The 21320-nt window shown below is 38.9% G+C and overlaps 2 protein-coding genes across 2 annotated transcripts in view; one reads left to right on the top strand and one right to left on the bottom strand.

The window, feature by feature from the left end:
* The window catches only part of LOC107302943 (adenylate kinase 9), a gene marked incomplete at its 3' end in the record, with an annotated part of 19125 nt that extends 15398 nt beyond the window's left edge, over positions 1-3727 (bottom strand). The window contains exon 1 of the mRNA XM_015832108.1: positions 3584-3727. Coding sequence (XP_015687594.1) covers positions 3584-3703 — 120 coding nt within the window. The remainder of the gene's footprint in view (positions 1-3583) is intronic.
* A 1785-nt stretch (positions 3728-5512) lies between these two features.
* FIG4 (FIG4 phosphoinositide 5-phosphatase) overlaps positions 5513-21320 on the top strand; it is an 81504-nt gene continuing 65696 nt past the window's right edge. Inside the window, exons 1-3 of the mRNA XM_015832109.1 lie at positions 5513-5805; positions 10764-10862; positions 13415-13538. Of these exons, the coding sequence (XP_015687595.1) occupies positions 5743-5805; positions 10764-10862; positions 13415-13538 (286 nt within the window). The 5' untranslated portion in view covers positions 5513-5742. The remainder of the gene's footprint in view (positions 5806-10763; positions 10863-13414; positions 13539-21320) is intronic.

Below are 21320 nucleotides of genomic sequence, written 5' to 3' on the forward strand. Positions count from 1 at the left end.
AACCTGACCTTATGCCATACATGGGCGATAACCAGCCCTTGGAAGCAATTGAAAACAATGTAGCTCATGAAACACTGATACCTTAGTATGCCATGTGATATGCCCAAAGCTACATATTCTGCTGCATTCTGGATCAGTTGCACCCTTTGACTGCTTTTCAAAGGAAGCTCCAAGAATAACAAATTGCAACAGTCCAAATAGAAGGTGATTAAAATGTGAGTAACTATGGAAGAGTTTCCTGATCCAGGAATGAACACAACAGATGCAACTCTGATGTTTACAACTCAGCAGCCCTCTGCTTCACTGAAACTTGACTAAATGAGTCAATTGATGATAGCAGCTTGCATATCCCAGGGCTTCAGATACAGAGGGCAGACAGAATTGCAGAAACATCTGGCAAAAAGAAGGGAGGGGTGGTCTCTGCTTTTATATCAACAACCAATGGCGCGAAAATGTAATTACACTAAAGAAATTCTGTGATGTGGACTTAGAGACATTGATTATCAATTGCAAACTGTTTTATTCCCCACGAGAGTTTTCCTCATTCCTTCTATTTGCAGCATACTTTCCTCCACAAGTTTGCAAAAACAATGCATTAACCTCTAGTTGACCAGATTAAAGAAGAAAAATACCCAGATTCACTCCTCATTGTGTTAGGAGATTTCAACAGTGCTAACTTAAGCCAAGATCTACCAAAATACTTTCAGCATGTCAACTCTCTTACTAGAGACAAGAATACTTTAGACTACTGCTACACAATATTAAAAGATGCTTATTGGTCTTTACCATGAGCAGCTGTGGGACACTCTGATCGTTGTATGATTCGCCTTGTACCTGTTTATAGACAAAGGCTATAAAACCAACAATTAAACCAGGGAAATCTTCGACTGAGGAGGCAAAGCTAAAACTACAGCCTTGCCTTGACTGCATAAATTGGAATGTTTTCAAAGATACCTCTGCAGATTTGGATGAACTCACAGATACTGTAACATCATACGTTAGTTTTTGTGAAGACCTATGTGTGCCGATCAGAAACCTGCGAATATACAGTAATAACAAGACTTGGTTCACAGCTAAACTCAAGCAGCTATGTCGTGCCAAAGAGGAAGCCTAAAGGAAAGGAGATAGAAAGCTGTACAATCAGGCCAGAAATGTATTAACAAGGGAGATCAGAGGAGCAAAAAGAAGCTACTCTGAAAAGCTAAGGAATCAGCTTTCAACAAATGAACCAGCAAATATGTGGAAGACTCTTAAAAATATCACTGGTTACAGCAAACCTTTCCATGCTGAAATGGAATCAACAACTGGCAGATGACATGAATCTGTTTTACTGTAGGTATGAGAGGAAACCACTGTCACCTATCTACCATCTCTATCTCAGATACACCAACTACAGCCAAGCCTCCTACAACTGACCCCGTCCCTTTGGGCCCCGAACCTCTGGTGATCACAGAAAATGGTGTGCAAGGTCTATTTCATAGACAAAAGCCTGGAAAAATACCAGGCCCAGATAAGATAACCCCTTCTTGCTTGAAAACTTGTGCTGACCAACTGGCCCCCATCTTCACCCGCATCTTTAATAAATCATTAGAGATGTATTATGTTCCTTCTTGCTTCAAATGCTCTACTATCATCCCAGTGCCGAAGAAACCCTCCATCAACGTGGATTCGCTGTTAGACTCCTTGCAACTTGCCTACCAAGCAAATAGATCGGCAGATGATACTGTTAATATGGCTCTGCACTACATCCTACATATCTTGAATCTCCAAGGACCTATGCAAAGGTCCTTTTTTTGACTTCAGCTTGGCATTCCAGAATTCTTCTAACTAAACTAATTCAGCTAGTTGTGCCTGATCCTACACTTGTAAATGGATCATAAGATTTCTAACAGACAGGAAGCAACAGGTGAAACTAGGCAAAATCACATCCGATACCTGTACAATTAGCACAGCCCCCCCCCCCCAGGCTGTGTGCTCTCTTTCCACTTCTCTTGTCTCTCTACACCAACCACTGCATCTCAAAGGATCCCTCGGTTAAAGTACTGAAGTTTGCAGATGATACAACAATGATTGGTCTCATTAGAAACAACGACAAATTTGCATACAGACAGGAAGTTGAACTAGTCTTGCGGTGCGGCCGGAACAATCTTGAACTGAATACACTCAAAACTGTAGAAATGATAGTAGATTTTAGGAACCTTCCTATTCTACCATCTCTTACAATGCTAGACAACAGTTGAGACCTTCAGGTTTCTAGGTTCTATAATATCTCAAGACTTAAAATGGATACCTAACATCAAAAATGTCATCAAAAAAGTATAACAAAGAATGTTCTTCCTGCGCCAACTCAGAAAATTATTTGTCTCATCTTTCCTATTATCTATCTCCGTATTTTTTTATGACTATAACTTTGTTGTTTGTATCTTACGGTTTATATTGTTTAATTTAGTATCCTAGTATGATTTATGTTGTTTGCTTATTTAGTATCCCATGACTATCATTAAGTGTTGTGTCTTATGATTTATGATGAATGTATTTTTATGATTGTGATCATGATTTATCATTTGTTGCTTGTATGTACACTGAGAGCTTATGCACGGGAGACAAATTCCTTGTGTGTTTAATCCCACTTAGCCAATAAAGAATTCTATTCTACTCTAAAAAAAAACCATATGCATTAGCTCTGGCTGGAGGAGTATTACCCCATCCAGAGTAAGAGTCAGAGACAGAACATCTCCAGATTGGGGATGCCTTCTAGTAGTGATCTAGAAAAGATGTCTTGGCAAGGAAAAGTTTGCCATATTGACAGCACCATTTTATGAATTTTATTCAGGAATTCATGTGTTCAATAGCATGTGTTTCACTCTGAGAGCGGGCAACTAAATTTCATTTTTGATGTGTGCCGTTGTGCCCCCAGTAAAAAAATGACAATAAAGGTTATCTTATCTTATCTTATCTTATCTTACCTTCTAGAAATAAAACTTATGAAATATATATGTGTGTGTGTGTGTGTGTGTGTGTGTGTATTTTGAATTAGTCCGTTTAAAATGTCCATTTAATCATATTGGACTTTCTCATGACCTTCTACCAGCCTACTATTGAAAGCGTTCTCACACACTGTATTGTGATTTGGTATGCTGGCTTGACAGCCACGGACAGGAAGGTTTTACAGAGGGTGCTGAGCACGGCACAAAACATCATGGGCTGTTCCCTGACACCACTGGATGACATCGCCAGGGCCCGTTGCCTTGGCAGAGTGAGGAAAATTCTCAGGGATGACTCACACCCTGGTTGGTACCTCTTTACTCTCCTACCATTGGGTAGGAGATATAGAAATATATCCAGCCGTACCAACAGGCTGAAGAACAGCTTCTATCCATGGGCTGTCAGGCTCTTGAATGGGACATAATTTTATGCATGATAGACTCGTGAGGCCGGCGTGCTGTGCAATTAGCTCACAGGGGGTAATAAGTTGGTGGGTTTGTAGTCACTGTGAGTTGTGGGGAGGGGGCACAGAGGGAGGCTCAGCCAATCTCATTGTATACATGTTATACTTTGATAATAAAGGTTCATTCACTCTTACTGGTTTTCCAAGGATGACGAAGCAAGTAGGCTTGGACAAAAGGAAGACTCTGTCAGCTTCATCTTCATCATATATATCTACAAACGGGTAAGATTGTTCATCTTCTGGAGATGCCATCATTCAATCTATATTTAAAAGATAGGGTTATTTATTAAGATCACCACTACTTTTTACACCTGCAGCTAATAGCAAGTAGCTGACCTTGGCTGATCCGGAAAAAGAAAAAGAGGGTTGTACCTAGACTTTGAATGGGAGACAATTAGAAAATCCTATGGCTATACAGACTATGCTAAGATCCCCAAAATAATAGTAAAACAAAAATAATAATCCCGAAAGAAAGTAACAGCACACTACTTCTGCAATAAAAGCTCCCTTTTCCCAACCCTGTAGTTTCTACATTGCTGACAAGAAAACCTATGCATCAGTTCAACTAACAGGCACCTACCTATAATCTGTGAGCCTCATAAATATATTGCTGCCATGTGAATTGCAGCAAAAAAAAGCAGTTTGGTAAAGTTTTCCTGTGCAGCCAGATTTGCCAACAGCCTCTTCCTAGAATTATTTATCAGTCCCATGGAGTATAATGACTAATAGTAAATTTGAGCTGTTATTTATTTTTTTTTTTTCAAGTAAAAGCCCTTCTTGAGTGCACTGACCAAAAAGCGAGGTAAAAATATGGTAAATGAATGACACTTCTCCCCCCCCCCCCCCAACAATCACAGAGTGGTACTTCATCCCCAGGGAAGACTTACTGCAGGATGAAGCCAAGCGGGGTTTCGCCGCTTCACTTTGGCAACAGTACGAGATGAAAGCTCCGCTGTGATTTGTGTTCCCCGGTAACCGTGGAGACAATGCCCCGCCTCTTCTCTCCCATGGAATCGCCCCCGCTCGCTTCACCCAATCAACGGTCCCTGCGCGACCCCTCCCACAAAAGAGCCGGTTAACAGCCGAGCGCGAGGGATCCTCCCACCCGTAGAATGCTTTAAGTGTTTCTCAACCTTGACAATTTTAAGGCATGCGGACTTCAACTCCCAGAATTCCACAGCCAGCAATGCTGGCTGTGGAATTCTGGGAGTTGAAGTCCACATGCCTTAAAATTGTCAAGGTTGAGAAACACTTGGTGCTTCGTTAACGGTTTTAAACGTTTTAAATTTAACCGACTTTTAGGGGAATTCTCAGCTTCTTAAGGAGCTGATCCTGGGCGGCAGTTATGTGTGGGTTAAGCGGGCGCAACTGACTTGAAGCCCCAGCATCGGCTTGTAATGTTGCCAACGACGGAATCCCTCGTTCGCCCAGTGGCTTCAGTGAGGGTCGAGGGGCAGCGTTATGCATACCACCCGGGGGAAGTCTCGCTGATTTCACGGAGTCTGATTTCTTGGTGTGAATATTTAAAACTCCTTTCCTAAAGAAAAAAAAGAAAAGAAAGGGGAGGGGGTTATGAAAGCTGAAACGGCAGTAGTGCTCGCAATCTAGCTTCAATGCCTGCGATTTGAATTCTGCCTCAACAGAGTATTAGTCTCGGTGGGCAGGAATCTTAATTCACCCGCGTAGGGTGCTCCTAGGAACAAGAGGGATGAAACTTCATGCAAACGATGATGTGGATTTTCATCCGCGAAGGCTGAAGTCCTTTAGGAAAAAAAATTAAACGAGTAAAACTTGTGTCCTACAAGTGACTACCACCAAAGTAGATTTCCCAGATTCCACTCGCCAATAGCGCGAGCAGAGGATGAAAAAAACAACAACGGGGCGGTTTTGCGCTTTGGTTTACAATCCCCGCTTCAAAATTTCCCCTGTTCCGGGCAAGAACCGGCATCGTGCCCAAACCCAAAATGGCCGCGGCGCCGACAAATCCAATCACGTGGTTTTTTGCGCTTTCCTTAGCTGTCACCCTCTCGCGATCTTGCTCGGTGTTGGCGGAACAGCCGCCTACTCTCGATGGGGAGAAATCCTCTGTTTCTTCGGCTCCCAGTCGACCCTTCCTCGTAGGGTCCCTCGCCGATCGAGTAAAATAGAGAAGAAAATGAGTTCACGCGGCCCGCATTTATCTCGAGCTGTAGCTTAGCTAAGGCCAAGCCTGTCCTCAAAAGGAGGAAGGGGCGTTATAGGACAGGTGGGAGCTTTCGCGGGTGGCTGAGTGTAATCCCCTCTGCTGGGTTACCATGCCTGTGGCAGCTCCGATCATCAGCTCGGTGCAAAAACTGGTGCTGTACGAAACTAGAGCTGTAAGTAACCCCCACAGCGCCCTCTGCTTCCCTACTGTTTTGCCATTGATTGGGGGTCCTTATAGGTTTTGGTCTGAGGAAAGTGGAAGAATCCTGGTTATTCCCATTAAACAGAATAAGTCCCCTAAGTGCAGGTTTTAGTCTGACTGTTGGATTTCTACAGTGTCCAGTCTAGAAGTTTTGTTTTCTGCCTTACAAGGAGCGCAGCCCATTACACCATGGCTGGAGTAATAGGAACTTGCTAATCTATCATTTCCCAATGAATACCTATTAATTACCATACCATACTATGGAGAGCTACGTGGAGCCACTTTTGGAACTGCAGAAAAGTAACCAGGAAAGAATACTGGGATGAGTTGCATTGGCTTGAAGTTGTATTGGATTTTGAGGCCTAGTAAACTGGACAGATAGCTAACTGCAACCTATATATTTAGAGCTAGCAGGTACTAGTGGAAGGACTTTGGCTGTTGTCATACCTAGGTGCAGCTTTGTCAGAAGCACAACTTTTTGCAGTTGTGTTTCCACAAGTTAAGCCAACATGCTTGGTTAATGAGCACAGGAGATTTAAATCTGTCATCAGAAAATGGGAGCCATTTCAAGTTTAGATAATTCGCAGTGTTTCTCAACCTTGTCAACTTTACGATGTGTGGACTTCAACTCCCAAAATTCTCCAGCTAGCAACACTAGCTGGAGAATTCTGGGAATTGAAGTCCACACATCGTAAAGTTGCCAAGGTTGAGAAACACTGTGCTAAGTCTTAAACTTTTGTTGAAATGCCGTCTCAGTGAAGGCAGGGAATAAGATGCTGACCATTCACAGGAATATTTTTTTAGTGAGTCATGCAAAGAGAATCTCAAATCCCTGACTAAATTAAATCCTTGGTCTGATGTAGATAAGCTTTTCTTTAGTCTTATTTTTTTCTCACTGTAGAAAAAATGATGGAAGTCTGCACCAGCTGTTTTTCTCCAGAACAGCTGGCTAGTAGGCAACACGCTCCAGGTGGAGATATTGATCAGTACTATACTTTGGAACATCTGTTGTAAGGAAAGTGAACTTTAGAGTGAATGTTTCAGTATCCATTGAGAATATATCTGCAAACTATGAAGTCTCCTATCTGTTCCATCCTCTTAGATAGCACCTTTCTTGAATGCAGAATTGTTCTGGTATCTGAGCATTCATGATCCACTGCCCAGAATTGGCTGAGCTACTGTACTTGTATTTAAGGAATTAATGCATAACTTTTTGAGAGTCGAAATGGGGCAAGAAAAGATTTTATGGGAACAAAGAAAAAGTGTGATATTAAATTAACAAATATATGTTGGGTAACTTGAGTTAAGATTTCTATCTTATGCAGTATTTTGAATAATGGAAGGATGCAGTTCCTGAAATCTGCTTGGATTTATGTTTTGGTAATGATTGATGTAATGGATACATTAATCTGCTTTTTCAATATCAGGAAATTATTTAAATGTCTTGAAGTCTGCCAGCAGATTATATGTTGGATACTATCTGAGTAATAAACTCCAAATCCATTATTTGGCACAGTTAATGTATGGTAGTTAAAAATATTTGTAGGATTTATATTGAATATCTGATTTCTGGTTTGCCCTCTGAAATAAATCCTCTCAAACTTTGCAAGAGTCTAATCTGGCAAAGGCTCTGCAAGTCTTTAAAATACAGCTTTGCTCCCAGGTGATTTTGGTGAAGTATTTTAGGTACTTCTTGTCTTAATATATATTATATATCCTTTTAAATCTTATAAATAATGACCTTTAAAATTCTACTTTTTTCAGATACAAATCAGAATATTGTCTATGGTTTGCAATAGATAATGGTAATTCTGTAACCAAAAACATCTGAAGAAAATACAGCAGAAATAAGCATCTATATTCAATTTTGTACTTTGTTGACTTTTCATATATATTTTAAAAGTTCCCTGTTGTTTAGCAAAGGCTAGCCTGATAATATTGGAACCCACTTTAAAATGTTTTCTGTTATCCTTTTTAAAAAAGGTTAAGATGATCTTGGGTCATACATCTGTTCAATTAATACAAAATGTTTTCATTTAGAAATTATTATAAGCAATGGTCAGTTGTTTGGCTTTGGCTTTATTTTTTGAATTATTGCTAAATTAGTGCAGATTGAAGGATGTAATAAATATATTTAGAAATGGATCATACTAGAAACAGCGGAAAAGGGAGCCACAGTTTATTTGGGATTATTGTATCATCTGTTTATTTGATACAAATGATTGTATTGTTAAAGCTAAAAATTATACTTAATCCAGGGATTCTCAACTGTGGGTCATGACTGCAATAAGCAAAGGGGGGAGAGGACTAGGCAAAATTGGATGCTGTCAAAACTCATTTGTACTTTGCCTGGTAAGCCTGCAGAAAGGTTCTGCACAATCAATGCGGAGCAAAAGCCAAAATGAGTTTTGAGAGATGATTGTTAACATACTGCTAATGTGCACTTTCCATGCGGAGAGTCAAACAATTGTTTATTTAAGGAATGGCAATATTGCAATGTTGATAACCTCTGGGTTAAACTATAAAGATTCGTCCCAAAGGTGCTTTTTTGAAAGGCAACTGGACTTTCTTTCTTTTTCCTTGAAGATGTTTTGCTTCTCATCCAAGAAGCAAAATTCTTCCCTTCTGACTAAGTGGTGGAGACTGGTTTATCTTCTTTGCAAGAAAAAGCACCTTAGGGCAGTGATGGCGAACCTTTTAGAGACTGAGTGCCCAAACTGCAACCCAAAACCCACTTATGCATCGTCAGGTGCCGGGTGGGTGTGGCCCATTGGGTGGGTGTGGCCCATTGGGTGGGTGTGGCTGCAGTGATAACGGCAGACTGGGTGAGACTAAAAAGTTCAATCAATCAATTCCAACTTTGCAAGATCTTTTTTTTCCCCACGAGAAGTTGAAATTGACTGATTGATTGAACCCTTTTTTTTTTTGTACGCAGCAATGGAGGCCTAAAGCGAAAAGGTTTTATAAAACCCAGCTGAAGGCCTAGGACTGGGGCGACGGTGCGCGTGCCCACAGAGAGGGCTCTGAGTGTCGCCTCTGGCACCCGTGCCATAGGTTCGCCACCACTGCCTTAGGGGCAACCAAAACCTGGATGACTGAGAATCATATTATGTAATCAGTATAGTATAAAATGCTGTGTTTTACAATGTGGGGATTAGTCCTTCTGCATTCACAATACTGTAGGATTCTTACCAGTCAAGATAGTTAGATAATATTTAACTTCTTTTCAGACATGGGCTTTAGTATAGTATGCTCAGCTCTTGTCAAATCTTCCTGTCCTAGGACATTTTATTTTTTTTTAAAAAAAAGTTTTAATAAATAAAGGGAAATACTGTATCTCAGACATGTCAATCTCGTGACGTCACGTGACGTCGCACGACGTATCAGAACTTTTTCCCCATTGCCGGCAATGGGGTGGGCGCAGTTTCCTCGCGACGCATCCGGCCTATGGGCCAGCAGTTTGACACCCCTGCTGTATCTCAAGAAGTGAAATAAGTCCAAGGACAAAGAAGCAGAAGATTTTGCTTTTAAATTTGGGGAGTGTGGCTTACAGGAATAATGTAATATAATTACTTCAGTTAGCCATTGCATTACAGATGGTCCTTGACTTATAACCATTAGTTTAGTGGCCGTTTGAAATTGCAACGGCACTGAAAAAAGTGATTTATGACAGGCTTTCAAACTTAAAATTGTTGCAGCATCCCCATAGTCACATGATCAAAATCCAGGTGCTTGGCAACTGGCATGTACTTATGCACTATCCTGGGGTAATGTGATCACCATTTATAATCTTCCTAGCCAGTTTCCGATAAGCAGAGTCGATGGAGGAAGCAATTCCATCCAGTGGCCTTCCAAGTTTTATTTTGTTGTATCTCCTGTGATATTGAGTTATCTAAAAAAAGAAATTGTTCTCATTATGCCTTTTTGCTACAAGCAATAGCACTTAGACTTATATACCGCTTCACAGTGCTTTACAACCCTCTCTAAGCCATTTACAGAGTCAGCATATTGCCCCCAACAATCTGGGTCCTCATTTTACTGACTTCGGAGGGATGGAAGGCTGAGTCAACCCTGAACCGGTGAGAATCAAACTGCCAAACTGCTGCAGTACTGCATTCTAACCATGGGTTCTTCAGTGCCACCATGGCTCTTCAAGGCAACTAAGTTGCATCATAGAAATTATTTCTTTTCTTTTTTATCTTTCATTTGCCAGAAGGAAATTAATCTATTGCATAGACGGATTAGGGAGAGACCAAATGACTCATCCCTTGGAAGATAGGTGAATGCTGTAGTAATTATAAGCAGCTACATTGGGATATTATCCCCAAATTGGGATATTTGATAGTTACATGCTTTGGGGCTTTACAGGTTTTTTCCTGAAAGCTAAGGGTGCAATCCTAAATATGTTGGGGATAAGATCCATGAAATTCAATGGGATTCATTTCTGAAGCAAGTTAATATATGCTTCATTAGTATGATGAAAACACTTTGTAAAGACAGTCTATCATTCCTGACTCTTTAGTGTTCCTTGTATAAACACAATTTATTTTCTTCCAATATTTTTGACAAATCATACATCTAGTACAATTAGTAGGATGTCATTTTTTACCTCAAAATTTTTAGAATTATTAGAATCACAAATGGTGTTAATTGATTGCTATTAATGTAACAAGGTTGAAGTCAGTAATTACTTAAAACAGAATGTGGTAGTTAGGACAGTTTATTAAAAATGTAAAATGTATATTTTTAAAAAATCAGGATGATAAATTATATTTGAAGAGTATTGTTAATAGAATTGATTGAACTACTGTAAATGGGATGAACTTCATTCTTGTAAATAAAAGATCATGTCATTATAATCGCACGACTTGCAGTAAGTTAACTATTGTTTTACTGTTTATTCTTTTCTTTTCTTTTTTACATCCCCAGCGATATTTTCTTGTTGGAAGCAACCATGCAGAAACCAAATATCGTGTTTTGAAAATCGATCGTACAGAACCCAAAGATTTAGTTGTTATTGATGACAGGGTGAGTACTTCAACATTTGAGATGTTATTATTCAAAAGAAAATATAAGAATTCAATATGATATTGCATTGGATTTAAGCTGCATTTAAGTTCTCTACCTTTTTCTTTTTATTACTTATTTTCATAACATTAATTTATCTTGTTTTACATGGGTTCCTAATAAATGAGTTAAGCAACAGTAAATAAGTTGTTTGGACAGAAAGCTTGGTTGTAAGGAGGAACAATTTCTGAATAAAAAGAATTATGGCATTGCCTTCCCTGATAGTGTTTATTCCTTTGAAAGAGCTCCTTCAGGTGAAGAAAGGTCATCTTTGGGTAAAGCTCAATTGGAAACCATGTCTTAGGTTCATTTTTTTGCTCTAAAAGGGAAATTAATGAATTTCATCTCCCGTGCAATAGTAATAAACTAGTATTTGTGCCAGGAGGGATTCTTATTTTTCCTAGATTGTGGTTCTGAGTTAATTTTACCTGAGTCGTGTTATTCAATATTATTCAAAATAAACTCCCAGTTTTTCTTAATAATCTCCTCCCCCAACGAATATTACAAAGGTGTTTGGGGGAGTGTATTTGGAACTTTGGGAGAAAATATAAAACATTTTGAATTTTAGGCAGCATTTTTCTTTTACCTTACTGTAAAGATAAAATTCTAGATTTCCTTTCCAATATTTACAGTACATATATGCTAAAAAGGAATGCTTCTTCCTTTTGTTAATTTTCACCTCTCCCCCCTTATTCCATCCATTTGTACGTGGGACTAAATATATATATATATATATATACGCACACGCACACACACACACACACACACACACACATATATATATACACACACACATATACATACATACATACATACATACATACATACATATATGGTGAATGTTATAAGACAGTGGTGGCGAACCTATAGCACGGGTGCCAGAGGCGACACTCAGAGCCCTCTCTGTGAGCACGTGTGTCGTCGCCTCAGTCCTAGGCCTTCAGCTGGGTTTTATAAAATCTTTTGGCTTTAGGCCTCCGCTGCCATGTGCAAAAAAAAGGTTCAGTCAATTTCATCTTCTCACAGGAAAAAAAAAGTTCTTGCAAAGTTGGAATTGATTGAACTTTTTAGTCCCACCCAGTCTGCCGTTACCACGGCAGCCATGCCCACCCAATTGGCCACACTCACCCAATGGGCCAGACCCACCCGGCACTCGACGATGCATAAGTGGGTTTTGGGTTGCAGTTTGGGCACTCAGTCTCTAAAAGGTTCGCCATCACTGTTATAAGACAAAGGAGCAACATAAGCAAGGGAGAAAGTAGTAATAAGACTGAAATAAAATAATCCTTAAACTGTCAATGGTAATCAAACTTGCATATATTTGTGTATGTATACACAAATATATATACACACCCACACACTTACATATAAACAAGTACATAGTGTCACATACCTGTGTCCAACATTTTTTGGGTTGATAGGCTTATTGAAATTTTGGGAGCCATTGAAATTCTCAGACAATGCCTGCCATGTGACGAAATACTTTGCTCATTCATAAAATAGTCACTATGGGCAAAATAATTAACCATGGAATATTGGTTTTTTCCAAATATTCCCTGCCACTTGCACTAGCCTACTTCTCAGGATGTTGTGTGGCATCACTGCATCCCATTATCTCTCTTCTGGCAAATCACCCTTAAAATGTCCCTTGCATTTTAATTTGTTTAACAATGCTTATCAGTCCCACTTGGGGTCAGAGGGATTCTTTGAAAAAAAGATAACGATATAAATTGGTACATTTGATTTGCGTAGAGTAGCATCCCATTAAAAATGCCACTTTAAAAAATAATAAATGTATAAAAATGATGTGAGACAAGAATCATTGAATGTCTACAACCCTGATGGAAACTTGGCTCACGGTTGACTCAGCCTTACATCCTCCGAGGTCAGTAAAATGAGCGTCCAGATTGTTGGGGGGAGCAATACATAGATTCTGTAAACCACTTAGAGAGGGCTATAAAAGCACTGTGAAGCGGTATATAAGTCTAAGTGCTATTTGCTATTATCAACCTATCTACATATAATACAGGTAGTCCTCAACATACAACCACAATTGAGCCCAAAACATCTGTTGTTAAGTGAGAGATTTGTTAAGTGAGTTTTGCCCCATTTTTCGACCTTTTCTTGCCACAGTTATTAAGTGAATCACTGCAGTTGATAAGCTAGTAACCCAGTTGTTAAGTGAATCTGGCTTCCCTATTGACTTTACTTGTGAGGAGGTCGCAAAAGGCGATCAACATGACATAAGTCACATTTTTCAGTGCCGTTGTAACTTTGAATGGTCACTAAACGAACTGTTGTAATTTGAGGACTACCTGTACTAGAAAGATTCTTGGTATTGTTATGCCTTTATTGGCAAATCATATCAAACAAAGGTAACTGCTGTCCCTGAGTGCATGCAAAATAGGTTCTTCTGCCCTAGGAAGGTGACTGAAACAGCTGTGTAGAAGTTAGCAGTGAAGTTTTTAATTCATTCAGAAATATTTAGATGACTATACATTTTCATTTTCAAGCATGTATATACGCAGCAAGAGGTGAGAGACCTACTAGGCCGTTTAGATCTGGGCAATAGGACAAAAATTGGACAAAAGGGCTCATCTGGATTATTACGTGCTGTCTCTGCTTTTGGGATAGTAGGTAAGTTACTTTATTTTTTATTAGCTTGTCTTGATAACGGCCAAGGTATTGCAATTATGATTTTGGACATAAGCACAGGTATAAAGCAAAATTCAAACAAAAGCTCTGCAAATCAGGATAGGCTAATAATTTGGAACAGTTATATGGATTTGAAATTTTTGTGGATCAGTGGCATCTTAGAAATCTCTCTTAATTTACTCTTGAAATACAATTCATAACATATTAATACTTGATTTTGTGTTTGTGTGTGCTTGTTTAAATAAATACATAAATAAAATTTTTATTTTCTTTTTAGCACAACAAATCATATGATCTCTAATATTAATGGCAAAAAACGTAGAATGTTTTTTAAGAGTTTAAAGACAGAAAAGCATCAAAGCAGATGCAAAATATTTACACTCTCAGTAAAATATAGCAGACTTTATTGTACTTAAAGGCTACTGGTGATACATAACAGTGTGTGATGAGAAAGCAAATAGATTTTTACTTTTCCTCTTGGACCCTGGTGAATTAATTGATATTGAATTATCACTTAATACATCTATAACACAATAAAAATATATTTCACATTTTAATAAAAATAGTTCCTAATATCCTTTTCATTTATGAAGAAAACATAAAGCTAAACATAAACCTTCATTTATAACAGAATCAAAAGCTAAAACTTTGACTAGAGAGTTGAGGCTGTGACCTTTATTTATGAGAAACAATGAAAAAAGATAACATTTATAGTCTAGTTAAAAAAAATAGGATTGTTTTTTATTTTTTAAAGCCTGTGCTCAGCTCTTCAGAATTAAAAGTCTCAATTCTAAAAAAAATGCCAACAACATTAGAAAAAATACTTTTCCCAAAGACAAGAATTAAGATGATAAGCTCAGAACCAGTATGGATATTAACATTTGAAATATGAACCACAGTAGTTGATAATCAACTTAGAGCTTCTTTTTCAGAATAGACATGCTCTTATGAAAGAGTTTATTGCTCAGTCCAATACTGTTTTTGAGAAGTTGGATAGTGAAAAGGTTTTACATACATACACTTATACAATGACTAATTTCTTGGGACTGATGCATGAAGTATTTATTTATGATAAAGTTAACAGTCTAACTTTCTTCAAGAGCTACAAAGTAGCACTAATTGTCAAGAACACCTAAAAAGGCTTTTTCCATATGTTCATGCCAATGTATATCTGTCTTTACTGTCACAAGTAGCATGGCCTGAAAATAACTGCTATTATAAATTAATGGCACCTTCTTCTACAGTCTGGAATGGAAGGGTAAAAGCCATGAGTACCACTTGCTTATTATTGAACTACTGATTTGTGAATTCTCACAAGAACTGCTGTCAACAAGAATGCAGATTTACTATGAAAATTTTAGTGGGGACTGGAAAAGCAGCTGTTATGCAATTACATATTGTTGCTCAAGACTCCCATAAGATACTCAATGAAATGTTTATTGTTCAGCTGGGACTGTGAAACAGAGAAATAATTGGGCATCTGACAGACCGTAATGGAAGGCCAGTAAACTGTATTGTGCTTGATGCATCATTATCTAGACAGGGATAATTTGTATTGAAAGATCAGTCTGTACCCAATTCTGCATGTATATCTTGTTTTTCTTTGTGCAATTCACCATGGCTTAGAGTGGGAATGATGAACCCTAATGTCTGTCATAACTGAAAGAAGCTGTGCTTGACACAGTAGCATGGAGAGCCTTGCTTATAAAGTCACCAAGAGTCAAACACAACTGAATGGTTAAAACAATAACAATGTCAGCTTTAATGTGGGCAAATATAGGAGTTCTCCAACGTGTACAATTACAGATTGCCCATTTTTTACTTAAAGGCGCCAATATCTCTTGTTCATTTTTTTTAAAAAAACATTATTTTTGCATGGTTTTGCATATAACACTTAAGAAATCTGAGTCAAGATGGCTTCTAAAAATATTTAAATATGAAGACCGCATCATTACATTTTCAGCAGCAGAAAAGTATAACATTAGTAATGCAGTTTTCTAGAAGTAAATAATGATACTATGACACCAATACTACAAGGTTATTTTCTTCCATAATTCTTAGGAAAACAATGCCAGGTACACTTTTAAAAAGCAGGCACAGAGACACAATGTCAGAAATAATGAAGAAAGTAATGAACTACATTTTTGCCTACTCAAGTGTGCGTAAAAACACATAATTTTTTTCCATAATAAATTTGCAATAACATAGTATTTTCTAAATATGAAACTAAAAATATTGATTATTGATTATATTTTTTAAATCTGCAGATAAGTTTTTACTTTTCCAGGTGGGGTTTACTCATGCTACATTTCGAATAATGACAACTGTGTTTCCCTGAAAATAAGACCTGGTGTCTCTCTTTTTTTGCCTCCAAAAGAGGCACCAGGTCTTATTTTTTTTGGGGGGGGGGTCTTTTGCACTCTGGCACTGACAGCCCCGGCCAGCCGGCCCGCTTCTTCTGTGGCCAAAGGAGCAGCTTCATTCTGCAGCTGAGAATGGCGCTCCGGCCTACATTTCGTAGTCAAAGGCCTTTCCGGAAGGCCACTGCAGCCGAGAACCGAGCTATGGATTCAATCCATAGCTTGGTTTTCAGCTGCAGAGGCCTTGCAGAACTGAGCTATGGATTGAATCTATAGCTCGGTACTCAGCTGCATAGGCCTTCCAGAAAGGCCTGTGACTAAGAAATGCAGGCCTGGGGATGCTGCAGAAGAAGTGGGCTGGCAAAGAGAGGCCTGGCTGCAAGGCAAGTGGTGCAGAGCGCGTGGGGCAGCTCCACCCCCCCACACCTGCCCTAGTTTGATTTTTAGGCATGTACCTCACTCCAAAACTAGGGCTTATTTTTGGGGCAGGGCTTATATTAGGCCAACCCCCCCCGAAAGTCGAGCTAGGGCTTATTTTCGGGGTAGGTCTTACTTTTGGAGAAACACGGAATTATTAACTACTAACACTTGGAAATACATGGAAGATCTTCACTACTGCAGTTCAATTGCTAGCATACCTGTGTGCTATAATTCTGGCAGCTCTTAATTACTGTATGAATCATTTTTACAAATATCATTTGTAAAAATGATCATTTTTATGTTTACAACATACAACCAGTTTAGGCAAATTTAAGGAACTGACTATTTTCAAAGATTAATATGTATTCCTTCCCTTAAACTGCTTTTATTTTTTACTTTTTAGTTGAAAGACAAAATTTAAGAGCTAGTTACTCTATGGTTAAAGTCCTTATTGATTATATGTGTATTTTTTTTCTCCCAGAACAAAATCGTCAGGTTTAGAAATAATATCAAAGGCTTTATACCTTGACCACAGTGAGAATTGTGGCCGGTATAACAGAAGCACTTTCAGCTTTCTGGGGGGAAAAAGCCTGTTTCCTCCCTGAGAAGTGTAGAAAAGTATGCTGATGTTGCAATGAAATCAGAACATGAATTTCTAATCAGACAATTCTCAAATTAATATTATTTTACATAACTGACTCTTGTGTCATTATAGGAATTTATTTTATAAGTCTTTTATTTTCTAAAAGCTAGTTTTCCTAATCATTTGTTTTTTAAAACTTATTTTACAATATTAAATCTTGTATGATGATGATAAAACTGTACTCAAATAAGCAGGGGATCGTGGTCCGAGATGAAGAACTTGTTTTTGACAGGGAGAAGTGCGAATCAGGTATTACACATCAGTCATGCAAAAAGAGCAAGGCATCCAAAAAGAGAAGCCACCTTCTGGTTGGTGATTCAATTATAAGGGATGTAAATTTAGGAAAGGACACAGAGATTTCGAAAGAGGTCAGGTGTCTTCCAGGTGCTACTGCCAGTAGGGACAAGAAGCGTATTTTTAAAATAGTCAAGAATGCCAGCTAGGACTTTGATGTGGATGCTATTGTATATCTTGGCACTAATGATCTGTCCCAAAAAGATGTACCCTCTGTGCAGAATGATTTCCAGTGCTTGGGGCAGGAACTTAGCAGGATAGGCTGTAGGCTTACCTTTTCAGAGGTTTTACCAGTGTATAAGGAGCAAAATGGAAAAGGCCAGTGTATAGCAGAATTCAATATGTGGCTAAAGAAGTGGTGTAAAAGGGAAGGCTTTGGTTATATTAGTCACGATGTCTGCAGCTGGTCCAATGAAAAAATGTACAAAAGAGATGGTTTGCATCCATCCAAAAAAGGGATTGAGTTACTTGGCAATAAATTCACAGATTTTTCTGGAGGAATATTTAAACTAAACAATGGGGACAGTGAGTTAATTGATACAGAACATCCCTGTCCCTGGCAATCTAAAAATTATAGGGTTATCAGTGCATGTAACATAGATGTGTGTGTGGACAAGAATATCTTGCTGTCAAGCAAAGCTTTTAGTAACGAGTGCCACACAAACTGAACTAACCAAACAGGTGGTAAGAAAATAGGGAAACTCAGGCACCACACAGGTTATGTAGAAAGTGAACACAGGGTCAGTCATAAAAGACTCAAATGTCTATACACCAATGCACAGAGTATGAACAGTAAACAGGGTGAACTAGAAATTCAGGTTAATGAGGGCAGATATGATATTGTTGCCATTATGGAAACATGGTGGGATGAAACCCACAAATGGAACACACAGCTAGAGGGATTTAAATTATTTAAAAGAAACAGACCAAATAAAAGAGGAGGTGGAGTTGCTCTCTATATAAAAATAACTACATCTCTACAGAAATAAAGCACAACAAAGATGAAAACTGTCTTGAATGCATGTGGGTCAATATAAAAGGGGGGGAAATGACATTGCCGTAAGTGTATACTATAGGCCACCAAAACAAACAGAGGAAATAGATGAACTTTTGCTAGTCAGCTAACTAAAGTATGTAGGAAGCACATCACAATAGTAATGGGGGATTTTAATTACCCTGACATAACTGGGAGACAAACTCAGCACCGAGTGGAAGATCAAACAAGTTCCTGACAAACCTAGCAGACAACTGTGCCTCCCAAAAAGTAGAGAAGGGAACTAGGGGATTAGCCATATTGGATCTAATCCTCACTAACAGAGATGAAATGATAGAAGGTGTTGAAGCCACAGGAATCTTGGGGGGAAGTGATCATGCAATATTGGAATTCAACATTAGGGAAGCACAAGCAATAGAACACAGTCAAACTAGAGTCTGGGACTTTAAGAGAGCTAATTTCAATAAACTTAGAGCTTGGGAAGGATTCCATGGATGAGAATCCTCAAGGGGAAAACAACTCAAGAAGCTTGGGAAATTTTGAAAAGTGAAATAATAAAAGTCCAATCTAGCACAATACCAACAAAGAAGAAAAATAATAGCTCTCAAAAGAAACCAGCATGGCTGCATAAAGAACTCTCTGATAAATTGAAAGATAAAAAGGACAAGTATAAAAAGTGGAAAGAGGGGCACATAACTAAGGCAGAATATCAGCAAATAGCCTGAGCCTGCAAAGATGAAGTGAGGAAAGCTAAGGCTCAAAATGAACTAAGGCTTGCGATCAAAGTCAAAAATAACAAAAAAAGCTTCTTTCAACATGTAAAAAACAAAAAAGTTAAGGAAATGATTGGTCCATTAGTGGGGGAAAGTGGCAAGAAGGTAACAAGCAACAGGGAGAAAGCAGAACTATTTAACTCGTTTTTTGCATCTGTCTTTACACAAAGGGAAAAAACAGTCCAACCTATCAAAAACAGTACCATAAAAATCAGATTAGAAACACAAATGAGCACCTGTCCAGGCTAGACGGGTTCAAATCACCAGGACCAGATGGATTACACCCCAAGGTTCTCAAGGAACTGGCAGATGTGATCTCAGAACCACTGAACTATATTTTTCAAAGACCCTGGAGCACTGGGGAACTGCCAGAGGACTGGAAGAGAGCTGATGTAGTTCCCATCTTCAAAAAAGGGAAAAAAATAGATCCAGGAAACTACAGACCTGGGAAGATTCTGGAAAAGATAATTAAACAACGAATCAGCGAACATCTAGAGGCAAACAAAGTCATTACTAAAAGCCAACATGGGTTTGTTAAAAACAGATCATGCCAGACAAATCTTATTCCATTCTTTGACCAAGTGACAAAATTAGTGGACCAGAGGAATGCTGTGGATATAATTTACTTGGACTTCAGTAAAGCATTTGATAAGGTAGATCACAACCTACTACTTGATAAGATAGAAAAATGTGGGTTAGACAGCATCACCACCAGATGGATTCGTAGCTGGCTGACCGGCCACACTCAGCGTGTGGTCTTCAATGGAACTGCATCTACATGGAAGGAAGTGTGTAGTGGGGTGCCCCAGGGCTCTGTTCTAGGCTCAGTGCTCTTCAACATCATCAACGATTTGGACAAGGGGATAGATGGGGAACTCATCAAATTTGCAGACGATACCAAGCTGGCAGGAATAGCCAGCACTCCAGAAGATAGGCTTAAGATACAGGAGGGTCTGGACAGACTTGAACACTGGGCGTTATCTAACAAAATGAAATTCAATGGTGAAAAAAGAAAGGTTCTACATTTAGGCAAGAAAAACGAAATGTACAGGTATAGTATAGGTGGTACCTTGCTCAATAGTAATAACTGTGAGAGGGATCTTGGAGTCCTAGTGGACAATCACTTAAATATGAGCCAGCAGTGTGCTGCAGCTGCCAAAAAAGCGAACACAGTGCTAGGCTGCTTTAACAGAGGGATAGAATCAAGATCACGTGAAGTATTAATACCACTTTACAATGCCTTGGTAAGGCCACACTTGGAATACTGCATCCAGTTTTGATCACCACAATGTAAAAAAAATATGTCGAGACTCTAGAAAGAGTACAGAGAAGAGGAACAAAGATGATTAGGGGATTGGAGGCTAAATCATATAAGGAATGGTTGCTGGAATTGGGTATGTCTAGTTTAATGAAGAAAAGGACGAGGGGGGACATGATAGCACTGTTCCAATATCTCAGGGGCTGCCACAAAGAAGAGGGAGTCAAGCTATTCTCCAAAGTGCCTGAAGGCAGGACAAGAAGCAACGGATGGAAACTAATCAAGGAGAGAAGCAACCTAGAACTAAGGAGAAACTTCCTGACAGTTAGAACAATTAACCAGTGGAACAACCTGCCTCCAGAAGCGATGAATGCTCCAACACTGGAAGTTTTTAAGAAGAGACTGGACAGCCATTTGTCCGAAATGGTATAGGGTTTCCTGCCTGAGCAGGCGGTTGGACTAGATGACCTCCAAGGTCCCTTCCAACTTTTATTATTATTATTATTATTATTATTATTATTATTATTATTATTATTATCATCATCATCATCATCATCATCATCATCATCATCATTATTATTGATATCTTATCCGTCTTCTAGTTAACGTCTAACAATAAGTAAGTATTGCTTATTACTAGGAAGGAGTGTGCAATTTCAGTGAGGCCAGCATGAAGTCCAAAGGCTGCTCTGCATAGAAACAACTTTACATGTGACCCACCCTAATCCAATATAGACGTCAATGCTGTAAACATTGGATGTTTCCACTCTGACAACTGATGAAAATCGTAGCCATTTTCTCTTTGCTTTTAACATGCTTTTTCTTCTATTTAGAAATCAGGTGCAGAAGGGGGGTTGGGGTGAATGCTTGAGCTCAGCTAGCCATAATAATAACACTGCTCTGTGGGAACCCAAGGACGAACTGATAACGTTTTGGCGGGCTGAGGAGCTGGGGAGAAAGCCCACTTTCAGGCTAATTGGAGAACGTGATTTATGACTGCTTCTTGGGGGGTGGGAATTGCA

The sequence above is a fragment of the Protobothrops mucrosquamatus genome, unplaced genomic scaffold (assembly GCF_001527695.2).
Source record: "Protobothrops mucrosquamatus isolate PMUCROS unplaced genomic scaffold, P.Mucros_1.0 scaffold_304, whole genome shotgun sequence".
Taxonomy (NCBI): Eukaryota; Metazoa; Chordata; class Lepidosauria; order Squamata; family Viperidae; genus Protobothrops; species Protobothrops mucrosquamatus.